The sequence below is a fragment of the Mobula birostris genome, chromosome X (genome assembly GCF_030028105.1).
Source record: "Mobula birostris isolate sMobBir1 chromosome X, sMobBir1.hap1, whole genome shotgun sequence".
Classification (NCBI taxonomy): domain Eukaryota; kingdom Metazoa; phylum Chordata; class Chondrichthyes; order Myliobatiformes; family Myliobatidae; genus Mobula; species Mobula birostris.
Window position 1 is genome coordinate 55,938,525 of NC_092402.1, and position 26,967 is coordinate 55,965,491.

At 45.9% G+C, this 26,967-nt stretch overlaps 1 protein-coding gene across 4 annotated transcripts in view; it reads right to left on the minus strand.

Moving 5' to 3' along the window:
* Window positions 1-12,385: 12,385 nt before the first annotated feature.
* LOC140191684 (activin receptor type-1-like) overlaps window positions 12,386-26,967 on the minus strand; it is a 131,828-nt gene continuing 117,246 nt past the window's right edge. For all 4 annotated transcript variants that reach the window (XM_072249326.1, XM_072249323.1, XM_072249324.1 and 1 more), the window contains one exon: window positions 12,386-24,107. In XM_072249326.1, the coding sequence (XP_072105427.1) occupies window positions 23,964-24,107 (144 nt within the window). In that variant the 3' untranslated portion in view covers window positions 12,386-23,963. The remainder of the gene's footprint in view (window positions 24,108-26,967) is intronic.

Below are 26,967 nucleotides of genomic sequence, written 5' to 3' on the forward strand. Positions count from 1 at the left end.
GGGTGTCAATCGAGCAAACTACTTTATCCTGGATGATGTTGAGCCTCTTGAGAGCCGTTGGAGCTGCACTCACCCAGGCCAGTTCCGTCCCAGTCCTGACTTGTGCCCGTAGATGGTGGAAAGTCTTGAGGTGTCAGAAGGGGAGTCACTCACCACAGGATCCCCACCCTCTGACCTCCTCTTGCAGTCACAGTCATTGAGTCATACAGCATAGAAAGAGGCCCTTTGGCCCAACACTTCTATGTTGACTTTTTTGCCCCACATTAATTCCATTCGTCTGCATTAGACCATATTCTCTATGCCTTGCCTATTCATGTCTGTCTAGATGCCTCTTAAACATAATGATTGTATCTGATTCAATCATCTGCCCTGGCAGTGTGTTGTAGTTATCAACTATTCTCTTTGTAAAAAAAACTTTACCCCTTTTTAGATCCTTTTTAAAACTCCTTCCTCTCACCTTAAGCCCATATTACTTATTCCCTGACCATGGAAAAAAAAATTCTGACTATCTACCCTATCTATCCAATCTCTCACCATAAGTAAAGTCTTCCAATCCAGGCAACAACCTTGGCAAATCTCTTCTGCACTCTTTCCTGAGCAACCGCATCTCTCCATTGGTGTCGCGACAAAAACTATACACGGTACTCCAATTTTGTAAAGTTGTAAGATAACGTCTCAACTCTGATAATTTATATGTATTGAGATGCTTTTCAACATTGATGTTGGAGACTCAGAACATGGCTTGCTTCATTTACTGAGGAGCTGTGAATGGAACTGAACACTGTGCAAACATCAGTTACCGTCCACACTTCTGATGGAAGGAAGGTCACTGATGAAGATGTTTGGACCCAGGACATTGCCCTGAGGCGTTGACCTGAGGCTGGATTGATTGACCTCTGACAACCTCTGAACACTGAGAGTAGACTGATTGAATGGGAATTTCTCAGACTGGAATTGCTATACTTTTTTTTTGATGGGACATACCTTGGCAATTTTCCGCATTGTCAGGGAGATGTCAGCATTGTAATTGTCCTGGGACAGCTGGGTGAGAGGCACAGCTAGTTCCAGAACACAGGTTACAGTCTTACAGCTGGGATGCTGTCTGGTCCCATAGCCTTTACCATATCCAATGCTCTCAGATGATTCTTGATATCACATAGAGTGAATCGAACCAACTAGAGTCCAGTTTCTGTGCTGATGGGGATCTCAGAAGGGAGCTGAGGTGGACCGTCCACTCGGCACTTCTGAATAAACATGGTGTGAATTCTTTAGCTCCACTTTCAGCACTCACACATTGGGCCCCACTGTCACTGAGATCGGGGAGGTTCCTGGAGCCTCCTCCTCCTGTTATCTGTTTAATTATCCAACTCCATTCATGACTGGATGTGGTGGGATAGCAGAGGTTAGATCCAATCTGTTGGTTGTGAGATCATTGAACTGCATCTGTTGCATGCTTGTTTGGCTGTTTAATATGCACATAATCCTATGTTGCAGCTTCACCAGCCTAGGACCTCATTTTTAGGTCTGCTTGGTGCTTCCATTTATTTCTCTGCCCTCCTCATTAAGCCAGGTTCCAAGGCTTCTGAAGCTACATTCACTTCAAGCTAACAGTTAAACCTCTTCCCAGGACACCTGACTTGATGCACCACTTTTGAAGATTTCTTTCTCCTTCTTTCTCTCCAATTTTGTGTTTTATTTCATGCTATTCTCTTTACTAGCTCCTGAAAAGTTTGGCTTAAAATAAAAGGTGCTTGTTGCCTTAGTGTTCACATTGGAGGTAGAAAGAAAACCTTGTATTTCTGACTAATCTGCCAACACCCCAAGAGCTCCCCAACACAATAAGTGGTGCCACAACAACAACCTCTTACTCAATGTCAGCAAGACCAAGGAGCTGATTATTGATTTCCAGAGGAGGAATCTGGAGGTCCATGAGCCAGTCCTCATTAGGTGGAGAGGGTCAGCTACTTCAAATTCCTTGATGTTATCATTTCAGAGGATCTGTCCTGGGACCAGCACGTACATGTAATCACAAAGATAGCATGGCAGCGCCTCTACTTACTTAAAAGTTTGGGTAGATTTGCATGTCATCTAAAACTTTGACAATTCTATAGTGCAGTGGAAAATTGGAAAATTATATGGATGGGAAATGTTTCAAGGGATTATGAGCCAAATCGGGCAAATGGGACTAGCTTAGATGCACACCTTGGTCCTGTTTCCATGCTCTATGATACTATGGCTCTGTATGCTGATGGCCAAATATTCTGCTTTTAGTGATGTGGTTGAGGATGAGGTATTGATCCAGATAGTGGTGAGAAATCTGTGCTTCTTTGGAATAATCTACAGGATCACATACACCTTTCCCCTGAGAAAGCAGTGCGGTGGGGGTGGGTGTCTTTGTCTAACTTCTCACTCAAGCAACAGCACCCACCGTTGTACAGTAGACCTTCAGCACTGCGCTGGAGTGTCAGCCCGACTTTAATGCTCCAATCTCTGCAATGTACATATAGTAGCATGGAGATGGAGCTATTGTCAACTGATCCGATGGTGAGAATGAGGAGGTCATTGAATTTGTGGAGAATTACTAGAAATTCCTGACATGAGCTTTATCAGTGAGATAATCCAATATGCTCACTCACACACACGTGCACATAAAACTACAGACACGTATCTGCAGACAACCTAAAAACTGACGGTGAAGACTCAGGAAGTGGCAGATCCTGGAAATCTTGAGCAACGTACAGAATGCCGGAGGAACTCAGTGAGTCAGGCAGCATCTGGAAATGGGAAATGGACAGTCAATGTTTCAGGTCAAGACTCTTCTTCACTTCTGCCTATCACCTCTCAGCTCCTTACATCATTCCTACTCTCCCTCCCCCCCACTTGCCTTAAACTCCCATCATCTTCACCCATCAGCTCTTGCTCCACCTTTTCCTGCTGCCTATCTCCCCTCTTTCTCTCCGGTCCTGAAGAAGGATCTTGGCCCAAAATGTAGTCTGTCCATTTCCCTCCATAGATGCTGCCCAACTCATTGCGTTCCTCCAGCACTGTGTGCACTACTACAGGATTGTACTGATCAGTTGGTAAAATGGGAAAAACAAAGCAAGTGGAATTTAATTCTGATAAGTGTGAAGTAATGTATTTTAGTCAGGAGGTGGGTTGGGTTGACAAATCAGGGTATGACATGCATACTTTATAATTTGGGCCTAGGGAATGCTAATGAACAGAGGGAACTTGGAGCACAAGTCCAAAGATTCCAGAAGGTGGCAGTGTGGGTAGATAAGGTGGTGACGAAGGGATATGGGATACTTGCCTTTATTAGTCAGGGTGAAGACTACAAGAGAAGGGAGGTTATGATACAAGACCATAAGACATTTTGCCCATTGAGTTTTGCTCTGTCATTACATCATGGCTGATTTATTTTCCCTCTCAAACCCATACTCCTGCCTTCTCCCCATAACCTTTGATGCCTTTACTAATCAAAAACCTATTAATCTCTGCTTTAAATATACCTAATGACTCAGCCTCTACAACAGTCAGATGCAATGAATTCCACAAATTCACCACCCTCTGACTAACAAAATTCCTCCCGACTTCTGTTTTAAGGGGATGTCCTTGTATTCTGAGGCTCTGCCTTCTGGTCCTAGACTCCCCCACTTTATCTCAACACTGTTTTATACCCCCTTGTTCAATCCCTTCCTACCTATGTTTGTGACACTTCTCAGGCTCTTAAACTTTTCGATGATTTTATGTTCCCTGGCTCCCACCGCTTTATTTTCACCATGGATGTCCAGTCCCTTTATACTTCCATCCCCCATCAGGAAGGTCTCAAAGCTCTCCACTTCTTTTTGGATTCTAGACCTAACCAGTTCCCCTCTACCACCCCTCTGCTCCGTCTAGTGGAATTAATCCTTACTCTTAATAATTTCTCCTTTGGCTCCTCCCACTTCCTCCAAACTAAAGGTGTAGCCATGGGCACCCGTATGGGTCCTAGCTATGCCTGCCTTTTTGTTGACTTTGTGGAACAATTCATGTTCCAAATCTATACTGGTATCTGTCCCCCACTTTTCCTTCGCTACATCGACGACTGCATTGGCGCTGCTTCCTGCACGCATGCTGAGCTCCTTGACTTCATTAACTTTGCCTCCAACTTTCACCCTGCCCTCAAGTTTACCTGGTCCATTTCCGACACCTCCCTCCCCTTTCTAGATCTTTCTGTCTCTATCTCTGGAGACAGCTTATCTATTGATGTCTACTATAAGCCTACTGACTCTCACAGCTATCTGGACTATTCCTCTTCTCACCCTGTCTCTTGCAAAAATGCCATCCCCTTCTCGCAATTCCTCCGTCTCCACCACATCTGGTCTCAGGATGAGGCATTTCATTCCAGGACGAAGGAGATGTCCTCCTTTTTTAAAGAAAGGGGCTTCCCTTCCTCCACCATCAACTCTGCTCTCAAACGCATCTCCCCCATTTCACGCACATCTGCTCTCATCCCGTCCTCCCACCTCCCCACTAGGAATAGGGTTCCCCTGCTCCTCACCTACCACCCCACCAGCCTCTGGGTCCAACATATAATTCTCCGTAACTTCCGCCACCTCCAACGGGATCCCACCACTAAGCACATCTTTTCCTCCCACCCCCCACCCGCTTTCCGCAGGGATCGCTCCCTACGCGGCTCCCTTGTCCATTCATCCCCCCCATCCCTCCCCACTGATCTCCCTCCTGGCACTTATCCGTGTAAGCGGAATAAGTGCTAAACATGCCCTTACACTTCCTCCCTTACCACCATTCAGGGCCCCAAACAGTCCTTCCAGGTGAGGCGACACTTCACCTGTGAGTCGGCTGGGATGATATACTGCGTCTGGTGCTCCCGATGTGGCCTTTTATATATTGGCGAGACCCGACGCAGACTGGGAGACCGCTTTGCTGAACACCTACGCTCTGTCTGCCAGAGAAATTAGGATCTCCCAGTGGCCACACGTTTTAATTCCACATCCCATTCCCATTCTGACATGTCTATCCACGGCCTCCTCTACTGTAGAGATGAAGCCACACTCAGGTTGGAGGAACAACACCTTATACTCTGTCTGGGTAGCCTCCAACTTGATGGCATGAACATTGACTTCTCTAACTTCTGTTAATGCCCCTCCTCCCCCTCGTACCCCATCCGTTATTTATTTATTTATATATATTCTTTTTCTCTCTCTCCTTTTTCTCCCTCTGTCCCTCTAACTATACCCCTTGCCCATCCTCTGGGCTCCACCCCTCCCCCTTTCTTTCTCCCTAGGCCTCCTGTCCCATGATCCTCTCATATCCCTTTTGCCAATCACCTGTCCAGCTCTTGGCTCCATCCCTCCCCCTCCTGTCTTCTCCTATCATTTTGGATCTCCCCCTCCCCCTCCCACTTTCATATCTCTTACTAGCTCTTCTTTCAGTTAGTCCTGACGAAGGATCTCAGCCTGAAACGTCGACTGTACCTCTTCCTACAGATGCTGCCTGGTCTGCTGCGTTCACCAGCAGCTTTGATGTGTGTTGCTTGAAATTCCAGCGTCTGCAGATTTCCTCGTGTTTGCCACTTTATAATACATTGGTTTGGTCACAACTGGAGTTTAGCATGCAGTTCTGGCGACCACACTATGGGGAGGATGCAAATGGGGATGGTGCAGAGGAGGTTCACCAGGCTGTTGCCTGGGATTGAGATGGAGAGCTTCAGTTATGAGGAGAGACTGAAGAGGCTGGGTGTGCTCTCCTTGAAGCAGAGAAGGATGCGGAGTGGGATCTGAGAGAGGCGTCCAAAAGGGCATAGACAGAGTAGATAATAAGAGACCCAAAGCAGACGTATCAAAAATGGGCAGCATAGGTTTAGAGTAAGGGGTGAAAGGTTTAGAGGGCACCTGAGGAAGAATTTTTTCACTCAGACAAGTGTTCAAATCTGGACCACACTGCCTGATGGGGTGATCGAGGCAGAGACTCTCCCAATGTTTAAGAAGTGTCTGGATGAACACTTGAAACATGAATCATGAATGTGGAGAAGTATATGGACCAAGTGCTGGTGAATAAGACTGGTGTGGTAAACCATGTATATATGTTGTAACTGGGTTACCTGTCTGGACACACCCCTCTGCTGACTGCCCCTGTGGCTCCTCCCACAGAGTCCTGTATAAAGGTGTTCGCCTTGCCCCTCCCCCTCAGTCCGGGGGCAGACAGTCACTGTGGAGGTTGTATTGTACAGCGAATAAAAGCCTTTCAGTATTTTACCAAACCTCAGTCTTTTGGAGTAATTGAAGGTGCTTCAATTTTATTTGCTGTACATTTTAAAACATGGAACAGTCTCTGAGACCAGACAAATTAGACCTCGATCCGCAAATGCCTGAAGCTGGAAATGCTTTTGAACTCTGGCTGGCCTGCTTCGAAGCGTATCTAGAGGAGATTAAAGCGGCCGACACCGTAGCGAAGCGCAGAGTTCTACTCTCCAGGGTCAGTCCACGGGTTTATTCGCTGATCAGAGACCAGCCGAACTACGACGGCGCGATGAACGCACTCAAAAGACAATACCTGCGGCCGATAAACAGCGTCTATGCTCGGCATCGCTTAGTGACACGGCAACAACGGTCCGGGGAATCGAGTGCTGAGTTCGTCCAGGCCCTACAGACACTCGTGCGAGCCTGCAATTGCCAGGAGCTGACGGCGGTACAGCATGCAGAACTCCTAGTGAGAGACGCCTTCGTCACGGGGACCAGGTCAGTGTACGTGCGCCAGCGGCTGCTGGAAAAAGCTGATCTTACCCTAAGTTCGGCGATGGAGCTGGCTGATATGTTGGAGGCCGCTCTGCATAACTCCGAGGCTCTCCAGGCACGCGATCCCCCGATGGCCTCGTGGGTGCCGCAGACCCCACAACCCGCCGGCGAATCGACCTCGGCTGCCGCCAGTCGTGAGTCCGCAAAGTGCTACTTCTGCGGACTGGAGAAGCACCCCCAGAAACGCCGCGCGGCCCGACAAGCTACCTGTTCCAGCTGCAGAAAGAAGGGCCACTTCGCCAAGGTCTGTAAGTCAAAACCACGAGCGGGATCGAGCAGCGCCACGTGCGAGACGTAGGGGTCGCCATCTTCCCTGCACACTGCCACCACGTGCGAGACATGGGGGCCGCCATCTTCCCTGCACACTGCCACCACGTGTGAGACATGGGGGCGGCCATCTTGGTCGGCGCCACCTCCCACCGCCTATGACCAACGGGTGCTCACGGGCCACCCCACCGGGCCGGACCAAGACAGCGACCCCACCCTGGCTTCCGTGACCCTCGACCAAAGCGCTCCCCACCAGCTCGCAAGGTCAATGATGGACATCCTGGTGGAGGGGCGCAGGACAAGCTGCCTGTTTGACACAGGCAGCACGGAGAGTTTTATCCACCCGGCCACGGTGCAGCATTGTGGACTCATGATACGGCCGGTAAGTCAGAGGGTCACCATGGCCTCCGGGTCGCATACAACAGACATCCGGGGGGGTTGTGTAGCGACGCTAGTGGTGCAGAGCACAGAATATCGGGACTTTAAGTTACTGGTCTTGCCTCAACTGTGTGCCCCTGGGGCTCGACTTCCAGAGCCACCTGAAAAGCGTGACAATGGAGTATGATGGGCCCCTCCCGCCAATCACTGTCATAAATCCCCTGTTTTGTAGAGATATGTCACATACCCCGCTACTGACCACGCACACACACCGACCCGCGCATCCCACCCAACACCATGCCAACTGCCGCACTACCGATGCCACTTGTGGCCTCTCCACCCTCAGGATCCCTCCCCCACTGCTGTTCGCCAACCTGACCCCCGACTGTAAACCTGTGGCAACTAAAAGCAGGAGATACAGCGCGGGGGACAGAGCTTTCATTACGTCGGAGGTGCAGCGGCTGCTCAGGGAGGGGGTCATTGAGGCAAGCACAAGTCCTTGGAGGGCGCAGGTGGTCGTTGTTCGGAACGGGGAGAAGAAGAGGATGGTCGTGGACTATAGCCAGACCATCAATAGGTTCACGCAGCTCGACATGTATCCTCTACCCCGCATCGCGGATATGGTCAATCAGATAGCACAGTACAAGGTGTACTCGACCATAGACCTAAAATCCGCTTACCATCAGCTCCCCATCCGCCGGGAGGACCGCCCTTACACCGCCTTCGAGGCGGATGGCGGGCTTTATCAATTCCTGCGCGTCCCCGTCGGTGTCACGAATGGTGTACCTGTCTTCTAGAGGGCAATGGACCAGATGGTGGACCAGTGCCAACTGAAGGCTACGTTCCCATATCTGGATAACATCACCATCTGCGGTCACAACCGGCAGGATCACAACAACAACCTTCAAAAATTTCTCCAAGCGACCAAATCTTTCAACCTCACCTATAGCAAGGACAAGTGTGTATTTGGGACCACCCGACTTGCTATCCTTAGGTGTGTTGTGGAGAATGGAGTCATTGACCCTGACCCCGACCGTATGCGCCCCCTGTTGGAACTCCCACTTCCCAATACCCTCAGAGCCCTCAAAAGGTGCCTGGGCTTCTTTTCATATTACGCCCAATGGGTCTCTAAATATGCAGACAAGGTCCGCCCCCTGGTCAAGTCCACCACATTCCCCCTCTCTGCCGAGGCCCACACGGCCTTCAACCGCATAAAAGGGGACATTGCCAAAGCAGCAATGCATGCGGTGGATGAGGCCATTCCCTTCCAAGTAGAGAGTGACGTCTCTGACTTTGCGCTGGCTGCTACCCTCAACCAGGCAGGAAGACCAGTGGCGTTCTTCTCCCGTACCCTTCAAGGCCCTGAAATTCGGCACTCTGCGGTAGAGAAAGAGGCCCAGGCCATAGTGGAAGCTATAAGGCACTGGAGGCACTATCTTGTCGGCAAAAGGTTCACCCTGCTAACTGACCAGCGCTCAGTCGCGTTCATGTTTAATAGTTAACAGCGGAGCAAAATCAAAAATGATAAAAATTCTGAGGTGGAGAATCGAACTCTCCATCTACAACTATGGCATCATGTACAGGCCTGGGAAGCTCAACGAGCCCTCCGATGCCCTATCCCAGGGAACATGCGCCAGTGCGCAGATCGACCGGCTATACGCCCTACATGTAGATCTTTGCCACCCGGGAGTCACCCGGCTTTTCCACTTCGTGAAAGCCCGGAACCTGCCTTACTCCCTTGAGGAGATCAGGATGATGACCAGCGACTGCCAAGTCTGCGCAGAGTGCAAACCGCACTTCTACCGACCCGAAAAGGCACCAATCATCAAGGCCACCCGCCCCTTTGAGCGACTGAGTGTTGACTTTAAGGGCCCCCTTCCCTCCACCGACAACAATGTGTACTTTCTTAGCGTAATTGACGAGTACTCGCGGTTCCCCTTCGCCATCCCCTGCCCCGACACCACTACCACGTCAGTTATAAAAACCCTGCGCAAGCTCTTCACTCTGTTTGGATACCCATGCTATATCCACAGTGACAGAGGGTCCTCGTTTATGAGTGACGAGCTGCGCCAATATCTACTGGCTAGGGGAATTGCAACCAGTAGGACCACGAGCTATAATCCCCGGGGGAATGGACAGGTAGAGAAGGAGAATGGCACAGTGTGGAAAGCCACACTCTTAGCCCTCAGGTCAAAGGGACTGCCGGTCTCCCGCTGGCAGGAGGTCCTTGCCGAGGCATTCCACTCCATCCGCTCCCTGTTATGCACAGCCACCAATGCCACCCCTCATGAGCGGCTCTTTTCGTTTCCCAGAAAATCGACTACTGGAACCACCCTACCAACTTGGCTGACGTCCCCAGGGCCAGTGCTGCTCCGGAAACATGCCAGGAGCAATAAATACTCCCCGATGGTCGAGAGGGTTCACTTACTTCATGCGAACCCCCAGTATGCCTACGTGGTTTTACCTGATGTGTGGGAGGACACGGTCTTCATCCGCGACCTGGCGCCCGCAGGAGCTCCGGGCCCCTACCCTGAACACTCCGTGGTGACTATTGACCCCGTACCCACCAATGTATGTACTTACAAGACACCGTGCACCTCAAACCCTATACAGACACCACACAACACTCCCATACCGGGCGCGACGCACACGCACGAGGGATTACCGACGCCTAATGTGCTGGCACCTGAAGTCAGGCCGGAGCCAGCACAACCGCCATCGCCGGTGCTACGTAGATCACAGTGACGGACTCGACCGCCTGATAGACTTAACCTGTAAATATACTTCTTGTAAATATTGTGTGTCACTTCACCCCACGGGACTCTTTTTAAAAAAAGGAGGGGTGAATGTGGTAAACCATGTGGTAAACCATATATACAATGTTGTAACTCGGTTACCTGTCTGGACACACCCCTCTGCTGACTGCCCCTGTGGCTCCTCCCACAGAGTCCTGTATAAAGGTGTTCGCCTTGCCCCTCCCCCTCAGTCCGGGGGCAGACACTCACTGTGGAGGTTGTATTGTACAGTGAATAAAAGCCTTTCAGTATTTTACCAAACCTCAGTCTTTTGGAGTAATTGAAGGTGCTTCAACTGGCGTATGTGGGTAGTTCACACACACATACACACACACACACACTCATATTCATGGCAATCAAATGGTTCAAATGGTTGAATTTAACATCAGAGAACATATACAGAATGCAACCTGAAATTCTTACTCTTCACAGACATCCACAAAACAGAAAAAACCCATAGAATGAATGACGGAAACCTCAGAACCCCGAAGCCCCCCTCTCCAGGCCCCAATTAAAAATAGTAAATAAAATAGGAGATGCAGTGTGTGACAACTTGAACATTATATCTGTCAACATGTTTTCTGATTGGGAAGGATCTTACAACATAGATTCTCACATAGTTTGACCTGCATTTATGACAACACATTGCACTGTCAAATTGAACAGTTCCAGCAATCTGTCAGCAATGAGTCAACGGTGTAGATTATTTCAGTTCAGAAGCAACAACGTGCATGACACAATGATGTGTAAAATGAAGCTGTTGTAAAAGGGTAATTGTGTGGATGATAGTTTAATCACACAAATTAAAGTGCAATGGTGTGAATGAAAGGGTGGAGTGAAGGAGTGATCACGTAAATGAAGCCGTGAAGATGTGAACAAAAAGGTGACCCTGTGACTGCAAGGATGAAAGAATAAATAAACATGATGGCAGGATTGAGTAAAGGCAGAAGTGAAGTGATGGTGTGAATACAAGTGTGATGGTGTAAGTGAAGTTGTGATGGTGTGAATGACATTGTAAAGGTGTAAATAAAAGCTTCAATGGTGTGAATGGAGGAGTGAATGTGTAAATAAATGTGTTATCATGTTGGTGAAAATGTGAAGGGTTTAAATAATGGAACTGGTACAATTGTGGTGGCGAAGGGTATAAACAGGAATAAGAAGATATAAAGGATTAATGAGGTATTGAAGGTGTTGTTGAAAGCACAATGGTTTGAAGTGAAGGTGCAGGCTGAGGCTTTATAAGACTTCGGTCAGACCACATTTGGGGAGTATTGTGAGCAATTTTGGGCCCCTTATCGAAGGGAGAATGTGCTGACATTGGAAAGAGTACAGAGGAGTTTCACAAGAATAATTCTGAGAATTAAAGGGTATGAGGAGTGTTTCATGGCTCTGGACCTGTACACACTGGCGTCTGGCAGAATGAGCAGGGTTCTCGTTGAAACCTATTGGCTTAGATAGAGTTGACATGGAGAGGATATTTCCTGGAGTGGGAGGAGTCTAGGACCAGACTACACAACCTCAGACTAGGGGAAGTCTATTTAGAACAGCGAAGAGGAGGAATTTCTTTAACCAGAGGGTGGTGAATCTGTGGAATTCATTGCCATAGACTGTCATTGGATATATGTCTTATCTTTGTATGGTGTAAATAATAGAGTGATGATTGAAGGGGAAAAGGTGTAGAGAAAAGAGCAATGCCATTAATGAGTATGTGAGCATGTACTGTAAATAAACGAGCTTTGGTTAATGAGTGGAAAAGTGTAAGTAAGAGAGCAAAGGTGTGACTGAGATGATGAAGGTGGAATGATGGAATGGCAGAGGTGATGGTGAGATCCTTGGAGGTCACAAGAACACCTGAACAGTTGTGAAAGTGCTACAGTGCAGGAGAACGAATCAGGTGGAAAGGTGTGAACATCCCTGCTATTGCCTTTCTCTGATGTGTTCTGGTTAAAGCTGTAGGTTCCTTCGCTATAGTTTCTCATGCACGTTGAGGCGATTTCACCAGCTCAGATAAGAATCATACTTTCTTTCTTTATTAATCTTTTTATTGATTTAAAAGGAACATAAATACAAACAAGAGGAGAATTATCTCAAATATATATATCAATAACAATACAAACAGAGATTGAAATAAACATTATCAAAATCATACATAGTGTTAAGCTATTGTATAACATAATAAAAAAAACAGCGATTCTCCTCTTATCAGTTCATGAAGAGGAAAGAAAAAACTTTGAATTTTAAATGAAAAAAAATCCCCACTACACTATACAAAAAAAAGGGACTGGGCAGTCCATTCTGAGGATAGGACCAAAAAAAAAAGAAATACTTTCTGATCAAATCTAAAACTTCGAAAAAAAAATTGTAAGAGTAATAAATCAAATTAAATGAAAATATTGAATAAAAGGTTGCCAGATCTGCTCAAACTTAAAGGATGTATCAAATGTCCGACCTCTTATTTTCTCTAAACTTAAACAGGACATAATGGAGGAGAGCCAATAAAAGACAGTAGGTGGATTAGAATCCTTCCACTTCAGTAAAATGGCTCTCCCAGCCAATGAAGTTGAAAAGACTATCATACGTTGAGCAGAAATAGGAATATTTCCTGGTTTCGATGAGGTGATCCCAAATATTGCTGTAAGTAAATTAGGTTGTAGGTCCAGATCCAGGATTTTAACTCACTATTTCATCTGTCACAAATATGATTGATATTGGAAAAATTACGTGCTAGTTTATCCTTTGACATATGGGCCCGATGCACTATCTTGAACTGTATCAAGGAATGATGGGCACAAGTAGATGAGTTATTAACCAAATGAAGAATTTTACTCCATTGATTATATGAAAATGACTCTTGAACTTCCAATTTCCAAGCATGTTTAATTTTATTGATAGATATCATTCGTAAATTCAATAACTGTTTATAAATTATAGCTATCAACCCTTTTTGAAGTGGTTTAAGCTGAAAAGGAGCATCTGTCGTATTAGGTGGATAAGCAGAAGGGTAATTTGGCAGTAAACCATGTAAAAAATTCCTGATTTGTAAATATCTAAAGAAATGTACATTAGGTAAACTATATTTATCCACTAACTGAGAAAAAGACATTAAACAGTCCCGTAAAAACAAATCTGGAAAAGTTATTATTCCCTTGGTTTTCCAAATTAAAAAGGTCTTATCCAAAATTGATGGTTTAAAAAATAATTAAAATGGATATTACTAGAAAGAACAAAAGTATTTAACTCAAAAAATCTGTGAAACTGAAACCAAATTCTTAAAGTATGTTTAATAATAGGAATAAAGTCTTGTCTACTAATCTTAGAAAACAAAAAGGGAAGAGGAGCTCCCAGTAAAGAGGCCAAAGAGAACCCTTCACTGAGTTTCACAAGAAATTTTTTTAGCCAGAGGGTGGTGAATCTATGGAATTTATTGCCACGGGGGACAGTGGAGGCCAAGTCATTGGGTGTATTTAAGGCAGAGATTGATAGGTATCTGAGTAGCCAGGGCATCAAAGGTTATGGTGAGAAGGCGGGGGAGTGGGATTAAATGGGAGGATGGATCAGCTCATGATAAAATGGCGGAGCAGACTCGATGGGCTGAATAGCCAACTTCTGCTCCTTTGTCTTATGGTCTTATGAAGGACATTCATGTATGTCTGAGTAATGAATCCAAAAAGTAATATATCGAATATTAATTGCCCAATAATACATTCTAAAATTTGGCAAAGCCATACCACCATCCTTTTTAAATTTCAGTAATAAAGGTTTACTCAATCTAGGATTTTTATTATTCCAAATATAAGATAAGATTATAGAATCTATTCTATCAAAAAATATTTTAGGAACAAAAGTAGGAACTGCCTGAAATGTATATAAGAATTTCGGTAGAACTATCACTTTAATAGCATTAATTTGACCTATTAATGATAACGTCATAGGTGACCATTTAGAAAGCATTTGTTGGGTGTAATCAATCATTGGGAGAAAATTATATTTATATAGGTCCTTTAAATTTTTAGAAATTTTAATACCAAGATAAGTTAAGTAATTTTTAGCAATACTATTCTATTCAATCAGGGAACCATGTCTAGTTTGCCCATGTGTACAACCTGACCTGCTGGATATTACTTATGACCCTGCTACTGGCAACATATTAGAGGATGTTTTCAACAGAGTGGATATGGAGAGAAGTTTTGAACAGTGGGAAAGTCTAAGACCAGAGGGCACAGCCTCAGAATAGAAGGATATCGTATTAGAACAGAGATGAGGAGGAATTTCTTTAGCCAGAGGGTGGTGAATTTGTGGAATTCATTGCCAAAGACTGTTGTGGAGGCCAGGTCATTGGGCATATTTAAAGTGGAGGTTGAAAAGTTCTTGATTAGTAAGGGCATCAAAGGTTACAGGTGGAACATAGGAGAATGGAGTTAAGAGGGAAAATAAATCAGGCATGATCAACTGGCAGAACAGACTCGATGGGCTGAATGGCCTAATTCTGCTCCTATACCTTATGGTCTTATTGCCTCTTTGTCTGTGATATTACCTTCTGACTGTCTCCATTAACCCAACCACTAAAACCCACCCCCATCGCAACCATATCACAGATATTTCATCTGTCCCATCCATTCCTCCTGCCACTTTCTCTGCAACCTAAAGCAAACTATTTTTTTAATCTTTTGAAGGAACAAGAGATGCAGATGCTGGAGTCTAAATAAGAGTTTTGACCTGAAACATCAACTGTCCACCACCCCCCCAACGGATGCTGCTTGACATGTTGAGTTACTCCAGTATCTTGTGTGTTGCGTTGTTTTAGTTCTGATGGAAGTCTTCGACAGAAAACTATCTCTCTCTCTCTCCACAGATGCTGCCTGGCCTGATGAGTGTTTCCGCCACTTTACCTTTTTATTTGATGCACATGGGCACGGTCAGGCACGGCAACTCTGCATACACACCCCACTCACGCCATCCCCTCCACTGTCGCCAATTATAAATTTCAGTATTCCCGGGGTCAGGAGGAAGAAAAATTAGTCATGGTTTCTCCTGCTGTTCCAAAGTATCGCTGATGGAGAGTGTGGGTGTCAGGTGGATGGCAGGACTGGAATTTTTTCCTGGTGGAATTGTCCACTGCCGAGATTGAAGGCCCAGGCTGAGTCAGTGAGTAGGGAGATATTGGATCACTCAGGTGCCTGAGTGTGGTGTGTCTTGGAGTGGCCAACTCTCAGGGCTGCAGCAACAAGGGAAAGCACACTTCCTTGAGGCTGAATAGCAAATTCTGCCCTGGTCTTCCATGACAACACACACAAAATGCTGGGGGAACTCAGCAGGCCAGGCAGCATCTATGGAGAAGAGCACAGTCGACTTTTCGGGATGAGACCATTCGGCAGGACTGGAGAAAAAAAGCTGAGTAGATTTAAAAGGTGGGGGAAGGGAGAGAGAAACGCCAGGCCATAGGTGAAATGGAGGGGGAGGGATGAAGCAAAGAGCTGGGGAGTTGATTTGTGAAAGAGACAGAAGGCCAGGAAGAAAGAAAAAGGGAGAGGGGGCACCAGAGGGAGGCGATGGGCGGGCAAGGAGATAACATAAGAGAGGGACAAGGGGATGGGAAATGGTGAAGGGGGCGGTGGGTGGGGGGCATTACTGGAAGCTTGAGAAATTGATGTCCATGCCATCAGGTTGGAGGCTACCCAAACGGAATGTAAGGTGTTGTTCCTCCAACCTAAGTGTGGCAGTGGAGGAGGCCATGGATTAACATTTCGGGATGGGAATGGGAAGTGGAATTAAAATGTGTGGCCACTGGGAGATCCCGCTTGCTCTGGTGGACGCTACCTACATGCTCAGCGAAGCGGTCCCCCAATCTACAGCGGGTGTCACCGATGTACAAGAGGCCACATTGGAAGCACTGGACACAGTAGATGACCCCAACAGACGTACAGGTGAAGTGTCGCCTCACCTGGAAGGACTGTTTGGGGCTCTGAATGGTAGTGAGGGAGGAGGTGTAGCACTTGAACTTTTCTAAAGGGAAGTCCTTTTATTGTGAGTTGGGACATCATGTTACAGCTGTACAGGATGCTGGTGAGAGCACACATGGAATAGTGTACTGTAGTTCTGGTATGAAAGATGTCATGAAACTAGAAATGGTGCAGAAAGGGTTCTTGTGGATAACAGGTTTATTATCACTGGCATGTGTTGTGAAATTTATTGTTTTGTGGCAGCAGTACAATGCAATAATAAAAAACTAAATCACAATAAGAAATATAAATTAAATTAAGTAAGTAGTGCAAAAAAGAGAGCAAAACAAATATTGAAGTAGTGTTCATGGGTTCATTGCCTGTTCATAAATCTGATGGTGGACGGGAAGAAGCTGTTCCTAAAACATTGACTGTGTGTCTTCAGGCTCCTGTACCTCCTCCTTGATGGTAGCGATGAGAAGAGGGCATGTCCTGGGTGACGGGGGTCCTTAATGATGTTACCAGGACTGGAAGGCTTGAGTTGTAAGGAGACACTGGATAGGCTGTGGCATTTTTTTCCCTGGAGCACGGAAGGCTGAGGGGTGTCATGATAGATATCGATCGAACAATGAGAGGCACAGAATGGTCACAGTCTTTTTCCCAGGGCAGGGGCGTCTAAAACTAGAGGGTAAAAGTTTAAGGTGAGAGGAGCAGATTTAAAGGGGACCTGAAGGTCATGTTCTTCCACACAGAGGTAGTGGGTTTATAGAATAAGCTGCCAGAGGAAGTGTTAAATGCGGGTGCAATTATAATATTGAAAATACATTTGGACAGGTACATGGACAGGAAAGATTTAGAAGGATATGGGCCAAACACAGGCAAATGGGGCTAGCACAGGAAGATATCTTGGTCTGCATGAATGAGTTGGGCTGAATGGCCTGTCTCCGTACTGTATTACTCTGTGACACCACAGACAATGTTCCAGACTGCAATTCAGATCCAGGACTTTGGGTTAAGCCCGCAGTCAAAGAGCCAGGTCGTATTGGCAGCCTGAATCCGATGGAGGAAGGCCACTTTGAGTGAGGTGCTGGGTGTTGGATGATGGTCAGGCTCTCCCCCACCACACCTCCTCCCCTTCATAGAACATTTCCTAACATACTGTAAAGATGGAGCAAACAATGTGTGAATTGAAAGAGAAACTAGACACGAACATAAGGAAGAAAGGAATCGAAGCATACATCGACAGAATGAGATGAAGAGAAAGTAGAAAATCTGAGGGGTGGGACATTTGGCCCCTCAAGTCTGCTTCACCATTCACTTTCATGCCTTTCCCATAACTCTTGAACAAAACCACCACTTGGAAATCCCCCTCCAAGTCACTCACCATCCTAATTTGGAAACATATCGCCGTTCCTTCATTGTTGCTGGGTCAAAATCATGGAATTCCCCCTCTAATAGTACTGCAGGTGTACCTACACCTCAGGGACTGCAGCAGTTCAAGGCGGCAGATCATTACCACCTTCTCAAGGGCAACTAGGGGTGGGCAATAAATGCCGGCTTAGCTGGCAACACCCACATCCCATAAATGAATAATTTTTTTAAAAAATGGCCCAAAAAGAGAGGGAGGAGGCTGAGGTGAGGCACAAATGAAGCCATTGGAGCAGAGGGAACCAAATGAGCTGTTTCAGTGTTCTCCACTACTACAACAGCCCAGACTCACTCACAGACAGCTGCCGATGGGTGTTGGAAGGAAAAAGCAATACCAAAAGAAGTCATAAATAAAGCAGCAAACTTTTATTCCTTTCTTCTGATTGAATCTGGTTTATTACTTCTGTGGAAATGCTTTGATTAAAATATATTCTAAGTATGACATTTATGGGATTAATTGGAATTACATAATACAGACAAAATAGATGTTTCTTTGATATAATTGCACACGAGCATCATCACAGAACATTAAGAATGTGTAAACTTTCAAGAATTAATTAGATTTATAACTTGTCTCACTAAATATGGTAGGAACTTTAACTTTTGCTCAATTGCCTTCTCCAGTCCTGAAGCCCGTGGTAACTGGGGCTCATTTATGTTACCTAAGACTCAGCTGGCCCTCTCATCAGCTGATTTCTGCACATTCGCACGGGTCAAAAGTCACTGGATACTAGTCAGAATCAGGTATCCTGGTGAATTTCTGCAGCAGCCTTCTCCTCCACTGAGACCCTAGCCCTCATGTTCTCACGGGTCTTGAGAAGATTGGAAGACCCCGATGGCTATTCCAACTCTGGGCAGCTAAATGTGCACAGATCACACAAAACACAAGAAATCAGCAGCAGGAATAGGCCACTCAGCCCCTTAAGTCTCCCCCGTCATTTAATAAAATCGTACTGACGTACCCCAGACCTCATCTTCTCTTCCGTGGCAGTTCCCCATCACCCTCAATCCCCTCCAACCTTTCAAAAGTGTACCCACCTACATCTTCAATACTTCTAATGACCTAGCTTCCACCGTCCTCAGGGCAGAGAATTCCAGAGATTCACCCCTCTTTGAGAGAAGAAATTTCTACGCACCTCTATTTTAAATGACCGCCCCCAAATCTTGTCTCCTTGTTTAAGATCCTCCCACGAGTGGGAACACCTTGACAACTTCCCTGCCAATCCCCTTCAGGATCTTGTACAGTATGTTTCAAGAAGGTCACCCCTCATTCTCCTAAACTCAAAAGAATACAGAGCCAAAATATCCAGCCTCTCCTGTTGGATAATCCCCTCATCCCAGGAGTAAGCCTAGTGAATCTCCTTTGGACTGCCTCCAATGCGACACCAAGACCCTGTACAGCTGTGGTACAGGAATCAAAACCTCACTCTGTAAACCTGATCACCACTCCACGCTTTGTGCTTTAATTGCTAGGCTTAGGGAGCACCAAGTGTGATCTTACAAAATATATACACTCAGTTGCCACTTTATTAGGTACATCTGCTCGTTAATGCAAATATCTAATCAGCAAATCATGTAGCAGCAGTTTAAAGCATGCAGACATGGTCAAGAGGTTCAGTTGTTGCTCAGACCAAACATCAGTATGGGGAAGAAATGTGATTTAAGTGACTTTCACCGTGGAATGATTGTTAGTGAAAGACAGCGTGGTTTGAGTGCCTCAGAAACTGCTGATCTGCTGGGATTTTCACACACAACAGCACAGCAGTCTCTCGAGCTTAAAGAGGGTGATGCGAAAAACAAAAAAATCATCCAGCGAGTGGCAGCTCTGTGGGTGAAAATGCCTTGTTAATGAGAGAGGTCAGAGGAGAATGGCCAGACTGGTTCAAGCTGATGGGAAAGTGACAGTAAATCAAATAATCACACATTACAAGAGTGGTGTACAGGAGAGTATCTCAGAATGCACAACGCATCAAACCTTGAAGTGAATGAACGACAGCAGCAGAAGACCTCCAATGTACACTCAAAAGTGGCCATTTTATTAGGTACAGGAGGTACATAATAAAGGAGCCACTGGGTGCCTGTCCATCCCCACATCACAAGTGATGGGAAAGTTTAAATTATTTCTCCCACTTCTTTCTCTTAGCACAGGGGGTCGCAGTCTGCCCCAGGTCCATGTGAGTTATTAGGGGTACATCTGCTATCCCAGAACAGCACCAATTGGGTCCTTCAGCAGAGGACGGCTGGTAATATGAGGTGTAGTGACATCCTGATTGTAGAAGGGATAGGTTTGTAGAGGTGGGCATTCCTTGGCCCACATCTTGTGACCTTAGACAATCTTCTTCACTGTCCACCACAGCACCAATTTTAGTGTCATCTGCAAACTTACTAGCCAAGCCAACTCCATTCTCACCCAAATTGTAAAACTAAATGACAAACAACAGCACCGATCCTTGTGGCACACCACTGGTCACAAACTTCCACTGTCACCCTCTGACTCCTACCTCCAAGACAATTTTGTGTTTGATTAGCTAGCTCACCCTGAATCCCGCGTGATCCAATCTTTGGATCATTCTGGACCTTGATAAAAGCTTTTTTGGAGTCCACATTGACAAGATGGACAATTGTGTGTTAAACTATCCACAAAACAAAGATCACTTGTGTTTACATTGTGGATCAGGGTCTCTAACATCTGACTGGTAAGTCTGCCCCCCACTCCCACAACAATATTACCATCCGGTTGTTGTATGCAATCCTACCCCAGAACTGGCAGCCTGCAGAATCAGTGTACATTAGGTAAACTGGTGCCAGCTCTATTAGCTGTGGCATCTGGCCTGGCAGAAAAGCCAATCAGCTGTACCCAGCCCCTGGAAAAGTGCCATGAGCTGTTTCTCTGCTAGGAGGTGTTGCAGGAAAGGTGTGTTCCCTGGTGTAAGTGAGGAGAATGAGCAGTAAATTCAACCCCAGTTTTATTAACAGATTAATTGAAGCATTCTGTTGTAAACAGCAGTATCATTATTTCAAAACATGGTTTCGCTGCTTGGCAGGAGGAATGCTTTCTGCCACTGTCAAGGTCTGTGCGCAGTAATATGTGTGCAGTGGTGTCTTCGCTGGCCCAGCTCCTGTTAGTGGCAAGAAGCACTGAAGCAGCAGACTCTCAGAGCTGGAAACAGGCCTTTCGGTTTCGGCCCAACTGTCCACACTGACCAAGCTGCACATCTATGCCAGTCCCATTTCCTCACACTTGGCCCATATCCCTCTAAACCTTTCCGATCCACGTCCCTGTACAAATATCCTTTAAATGGTGTTATCGTGACCACTTCTGCCATTTCCGCTAGCAATTTGTTCCATATACCCAACACCCTCTGGGTGAGAAACCTGCTCTCCTTGTCCCTATTAAATCTTTCCCCTCTCACCTTAAACCTGTGCCCTGTAGTTTTCGACTCCCTTAGCCTGGGTAAAGGACTGTGACCATCCACCTTATCTATACCCCTCATGAGTTTGTAAACCTCTGTAAGGTCACTCCTCAGTTTCCTTCACTCCAGGGAAAACAGTCCCAGTGAATCTGGTCCCTCCTTATACCTCAAGCCCTCCAGTCCTGGTAACATCCTTCTGAATCGTTTCTTCATCCTTTCCAAACTAACAACATCCTTTCTATATCTGAGTGACCAGAACTGTGCACAGTACTCCAAGCACAGTCTCAGCAGCACCTTCTACAGCTGTAGCATGACGTCCCAACTCCCTGTACTCAATGCCCTGACTGACAAAGGCCAGAGTGCCAAAGATCTTTTTCACCACCGTGTCTACCTGTGTAGGAACTACGTACCTGAGCAATTGTCATCCAACTGGGATATCATGAGATTGAGAAGGGCATTGTACAAACATCAGTCTTTCCTTCATAGCTTTAATTTTAAGTCTCAGGTTCTGGCACTTCCTAAAAGTTTTTCTTCTTTATGATATTCTCCCTCTTGGTCTCCTGATCCATTAAAAATTCCATTTCCTTTCTCTTCTGAAGGTGCTGATGAACTATCTTGGTCAAAGTCCCATCATCAGCCTTGGCCATTTGACATCTTTAAGGCACAATTTCACATGACAGCTCTCACTCAGCCGTGTGACTGTGGTGAGCACCACAGTTGGGCTCTATCCAGCCCTCATCCAAAGTCCATCATTACACTGGGATAAATTAGTAAAAGAAGCTAAAGAGAATGTGGGAAATTCTCAGGGAAGTCTGTCAGCATCTAATTATTCCTAAGCTTGGTCAAGCTGGGCGTTGACACACAATGCTGTCTTCCGGTTGTCTGCCTTTCTTCAGCAGTGTGTTCAACAGGAAAAGGTGGGTATCATTGCCTCAACTCCACCTTACCTGTGGCATTGAAGATACCTGGTGGATTGTGATCATTCACCCTCCAACTCTTGTGTCTCTGCCTTTCCTTGCACATGTGTGCTTTCCACTATAATGAACCAGCAACATCAGTGATGCTCTGTGTTGGCCAAGTCATTGCTGTGTTACCAGCAGCCTCTCTGTATGAATTGTGCTGCAGTTGACCATAACGTGCAATGTCTCTACTCTTCTCACCTGCCCTTCACCTCCTTCTGGTACACCTCCTCCTTCCCTTTCTCCCATGGTCCACTCTCCTCTCCTATCAGATTCCTTCTTCTCAGCCCTTTACTTTTTCCACCTATCACCTCCCAGTTTCTCACTTCATCCCCTCTCCCACCGACCTACCTTCCCCCTCACCGGGTCTCACCTTTCACCTTCCAGCTTGTACTCCTTCCCTTCCCTCACCTTCGTATTCTGGCATCTGCCCCCTTCCTTTCTGGTTCTAACGTAAAATCTCGGCCTGAAAAATGACTATTTATTTCTCTCCACAGAGGCCCCCTGACCTGCTGAGCTCCTCCAGCACTTTGTGTGTGTTACCCAGGATTTCCAACATCTGCAGAACTTCTCGAGTTTATAACATGCAATATGTAACATCCACTTAGACAGAGGTCAAAAACTATCACCCAAATGTGTTAAGTCATTGAATTTTTAGCCCAGGGTGTTTTAACAACATGTGAACTGGTTTTCAAGGTTCCTTGCTGTGAGGTATGTGTGTGACCCTGTCCTCTCCACAGATACTGTCTGACCCACTCACATTGTTGGCTCTAGTAGATCCAGAGGTAACGTGGAGAGTTTGTGCCTGGGGCTGACTCCCATGCTCAAATCAGGAGCGTCTACACATAGAAACCTACAGTGCCAGGATGAACTCCTGTGCTCAGGTGTGTCCTCGCCATCCAATTACACCATGTGACCAATTATTCTACAAATCCATACAAATTGGGACTGTGGGAGGAAACCAGAGCACCTGGAGGAAACCCATGTGGACACGGGGAGAACGTACATGCTCCCTATAGACGGTGGCAGGAATTGAACCTGGGCCGCTGACGCTGTGTTAGGCTAACCGCTATGCCGCTGTGACACTCCAAACCCCCATGTAAATTCCTAAGCCCTCTAGTTCGTCCTGTGCCCTGTTCTGATGTTACATGTGGCCAAGCCCGCTGTCTGATGAGGCTGGGTTATTGTTAGCCACTCGTGCTGGGGTTTTCACGTCTCCGATGGTGTTACTCAGCACTGACAATGAACACGAAGTGCCAACGCTGCAGGTTTCATAGGTCAAGAAAACCAGCACGAATTCTTTTGATTACAATACTTAAGTTTATATTAGGACTGTAAAACACGTATATAGTAATTAAAATCTCCATGGTAATTATGCATTTGATTTTTCTTTCTTATCTTATACCAAGGTTTTCTGTCAAATGTTTACAAAACCTGAGCAGCATCCTATTCACTATTAGTCCTCACCGCCACTCCTGCTGTTCATGGCTTACTCTGTAAAAACTGTCCTGAATAATTCTGTTTGGTGACCTCTTAGTGCAAGGCAACAGTCTATAATAATCCAATAGAATCTATTTTGAGCTCACCAGTAAAGCTCCATGTGTGGTACCTCATTGGATGCTGGAATCTTGCTGTGCATTGTGTCAGTCCAATACCACAGCAAGTGCTACACTTAACACAGCAGTGTGCAAATTGCTCTGAGAGATTTCTGTAGGATTTCAACGTAGGAATTTGTTTTGTTCTTTCTTCTTCTTGTGTGTTTGAGGGGTCGCTTGAGAGCTTTGTTTAAGAGCTTGCAAAATGTCTTGATCCCCACATTCTTTCCAGTCCGGGGTCAGTTGGGAGCAGAATCCAAACGTGGAGCAGATGCTTGAGAGTTTTTGCTTGCAAGCTAGAAGGACATTAGTCAGGGCTGGGATGGATTAACTGGCAGGTGCTGTCTGAGAAGATTTAAGGGCTTTTCTTTTGAGGATCAAATTAAAAAGAGTTAACAGTCTGGCTTGAGCTTGTGCAGCGTGATGTCTGCATTGGCCAGGTTGGTTATGGTCTTTTTGATGCGGAGGGCCGTCAGCCTGGCAGAGGGGCTCTGATACCAGCATTCCTTCATCAGTTTAGCAAGAGAGGACAGAATCTGAAATAAAAAAGAAAGAAACATGAGCTCACAGAAAGAGGCTGGTGGTTAGTAAATTGGCCTTAATGTCGTCCTTAGCAGGCCAATATTTTCTTGAATACAAAATGGTAACACAATGGGAAATGAATATTCTCAAGATTTTGCTGAACAGCCACCTTGTGGACTGATGCAGAAACTCCTCCGACAGCTGACAGAACAGTTTATATTTCTGTAGCCTCATCATCGCCCAGAATGTCCCAAAGTCAGTAATCTACGCTTGAAGCATGACACTTGTAATTTAGGGACACACACATCCAAATGGAACACAACGGACAAAATAAAGCAGATGATCTGGGCATTTTAGATGCTGGTTTGTAATTATTAACAGAAAAACATGACTAAATATTGTAACAACTGCACGTAAGGTTTTTGGAAACAGATGTGTTCACTAGTCAAGATTATTAATACATAGAAAATAATTTAAACCACAGAAAATAGTTGGTTATCCCACAAGGATCAGTCTCTGAATCACCATTCATATTCTAAAATCAAAAATACAACTTGAGACTGAAGCAAGACTAGAGGATAGAGTCAATACTGAGGAAGTTGCAACAAATGACAAAACATTAATACATTTGCAGTATTGGGTTATAATTTGCAAATGAACCAGCCAGATAAGCATACATAAGTCTCTGGTATTCTAATTTCCAAGTAATATAAAGATATGGCATATTACTTGGAAAATCAGAAACCAGTGAATGAAACCAAGGAACCTCCAATTAATACCCCTAAAAGCCTAGAAGTAGCCAGGTTGGTTAGTGTGGTCAATAGTTCGCTCACCCTTGCTCATTTTGCACTGGGCTAGACCACACAGTTTCAATCCTTATTATAACCTATAAATGTGGACCAAAGAGCTAATTTCCAGGGGTGAGGTGTGAGTGACTGCCCTTAATGTTAACACAGGATTTGGCTGAGTGTAGCATCCTGGTAAAACTGGTCAATGGGAGTGTTCCTGACCCAACCACCTTCAGCTGCATCATCCTTCTATCACAAGGTCGGAAGTGGGGACGTTCACTGATGACGTTCAAATTCCATTGTAATTCAGAATTGAGTTTATTATCACTGACAGATGTTGGGAAGTTTAACATGAGGAATTCTGCAGATGCTGGAAATTCAAGCAACACACATCAAAGTTGCTGGTGAACGCAGCAGGCCAGGCAGCATCTCTAGGAAGAAGTACAGTCGACATTTCGGGCCGAGACCCTTCGTCAGGACTAACTGAAGGCAGCATCTCTAGGAAGAGGTACAGTCGACGTTTCGGGCCGAGACCCTTCGTCAGGACTAACTGAAGGCAGCATCTCTAGGAAGAGGTACAGTCGACGTTTCGGGCCGAGACCCTTCGTTAGGACTAACTGAAGGCAGCATCTCTAGGAAGAGGTACAGTCGACGTTTCGGGCCGAGACCCTTCGTCAGGACTCCTGACGAAGGGTCTTGGCCCGAAACGTCGACTGTACCTCTTCCTAGAGATGCTGCCTGGCCTGCTGCATTCACCAGCAACTTTGATGTTGGGAAGTTTGTTGTTTTGCGGCAGCAATGCAGTGCAAGACATAAAAAGCACCATAAATTACAATAAGAAATACACAGTATATAAAAAAGAATTGAATAAGTACTGCAAAAAGGGAGCAAGAATAGTGAGGTCGTGTTCATGGGTTCATTGTCCATTCAGAAAACTGATGGCAGAGGGGAAGAAGCTGTTCCTAAAACATTGAGTGTGTGTCTTCAGGCTCCTGTACCCCCTCCTTGATGGTAGCAATGAGAAGAGGGAATGTCCTGGCTGATGGGGGTCCTTAATGATGGATGCCACTTTCTTGAGGAATCAACTTTTGAAGATGTCCTGGATGGTGGGGAGACTAGTGCCCATGATGGATACTCAGCCCATGGCTGAGTTTCCAACCCTCTGCAGCTTTTTCTGATCCTGCGCAATGGAGCCTCCACACCAGATGGTGATGCAACCAGTCAGAATGCTCTCCACGGTACAGCTGTAGAAATCTGCTAGTACCAAATCTCCTCAAACCCCTGAAGAAATTTAATCGCCGACGTGCCTTTTTTGTAATTGCATCATATGTTAGGCCCAGGATAGATCTGAGAAATTCCTCAGTAAAGCAAGTAACATCCATGTCACAGAAGTTCTGGGCAATAACCTTCCCCATGATATTCAGCAACATCTCTGTCACAGAGGCTCTGCTATCAACATCTGAGGAATGACTACTGACCAAAAGCTTAACTAACCTAACCAGTTAATACATTACCACGAGAGCAAGTCACGACTCGACTCCCCTAAAGCATTTTCAACAGCTGCAGAACATAGCTAGGCGTGTAACAGAACACTCCCTACTTGCCTGGATGGATAGAGCTCCAACAACTCTCAGGATGCTCCAAACTATTCAGTAGAAAGTAGGTCATTCAATCAGCTCCCTACCCACCAGCCTAAACACTCTCTCTCTCTCTCTCTCTCTCTGCCACTGGTGCACAGTGGCTGCAGTGTATGCCGCAGACAAAATGCACTGCCTCTGCGAACAAGGAGGGCAAGGAGACTGGAGGTCTCCCCTGGGGTTGGAGGACTGTCCCTGTGTGTGGGTGGGGTGTGGGTGGGAGGAAGGAAAGAGGCTTGTTCTGGTGTTGCTTTGTTGTTTGTTGTGTTCTGCGTTGTTCTGCTGGGCATTGTGGGCGTGCTATGTTGGTGCTGGTATCTGTTGCTGACACCTGTGGGCTGCCCCCAACACATCCTTAGGTTGCGCTGGTTGTTGACAAAAATGACTCATTTCATTGTATGTTTAAATTTCAAAGTAAATTTATTATCAAACTACATAAATGTCACCAT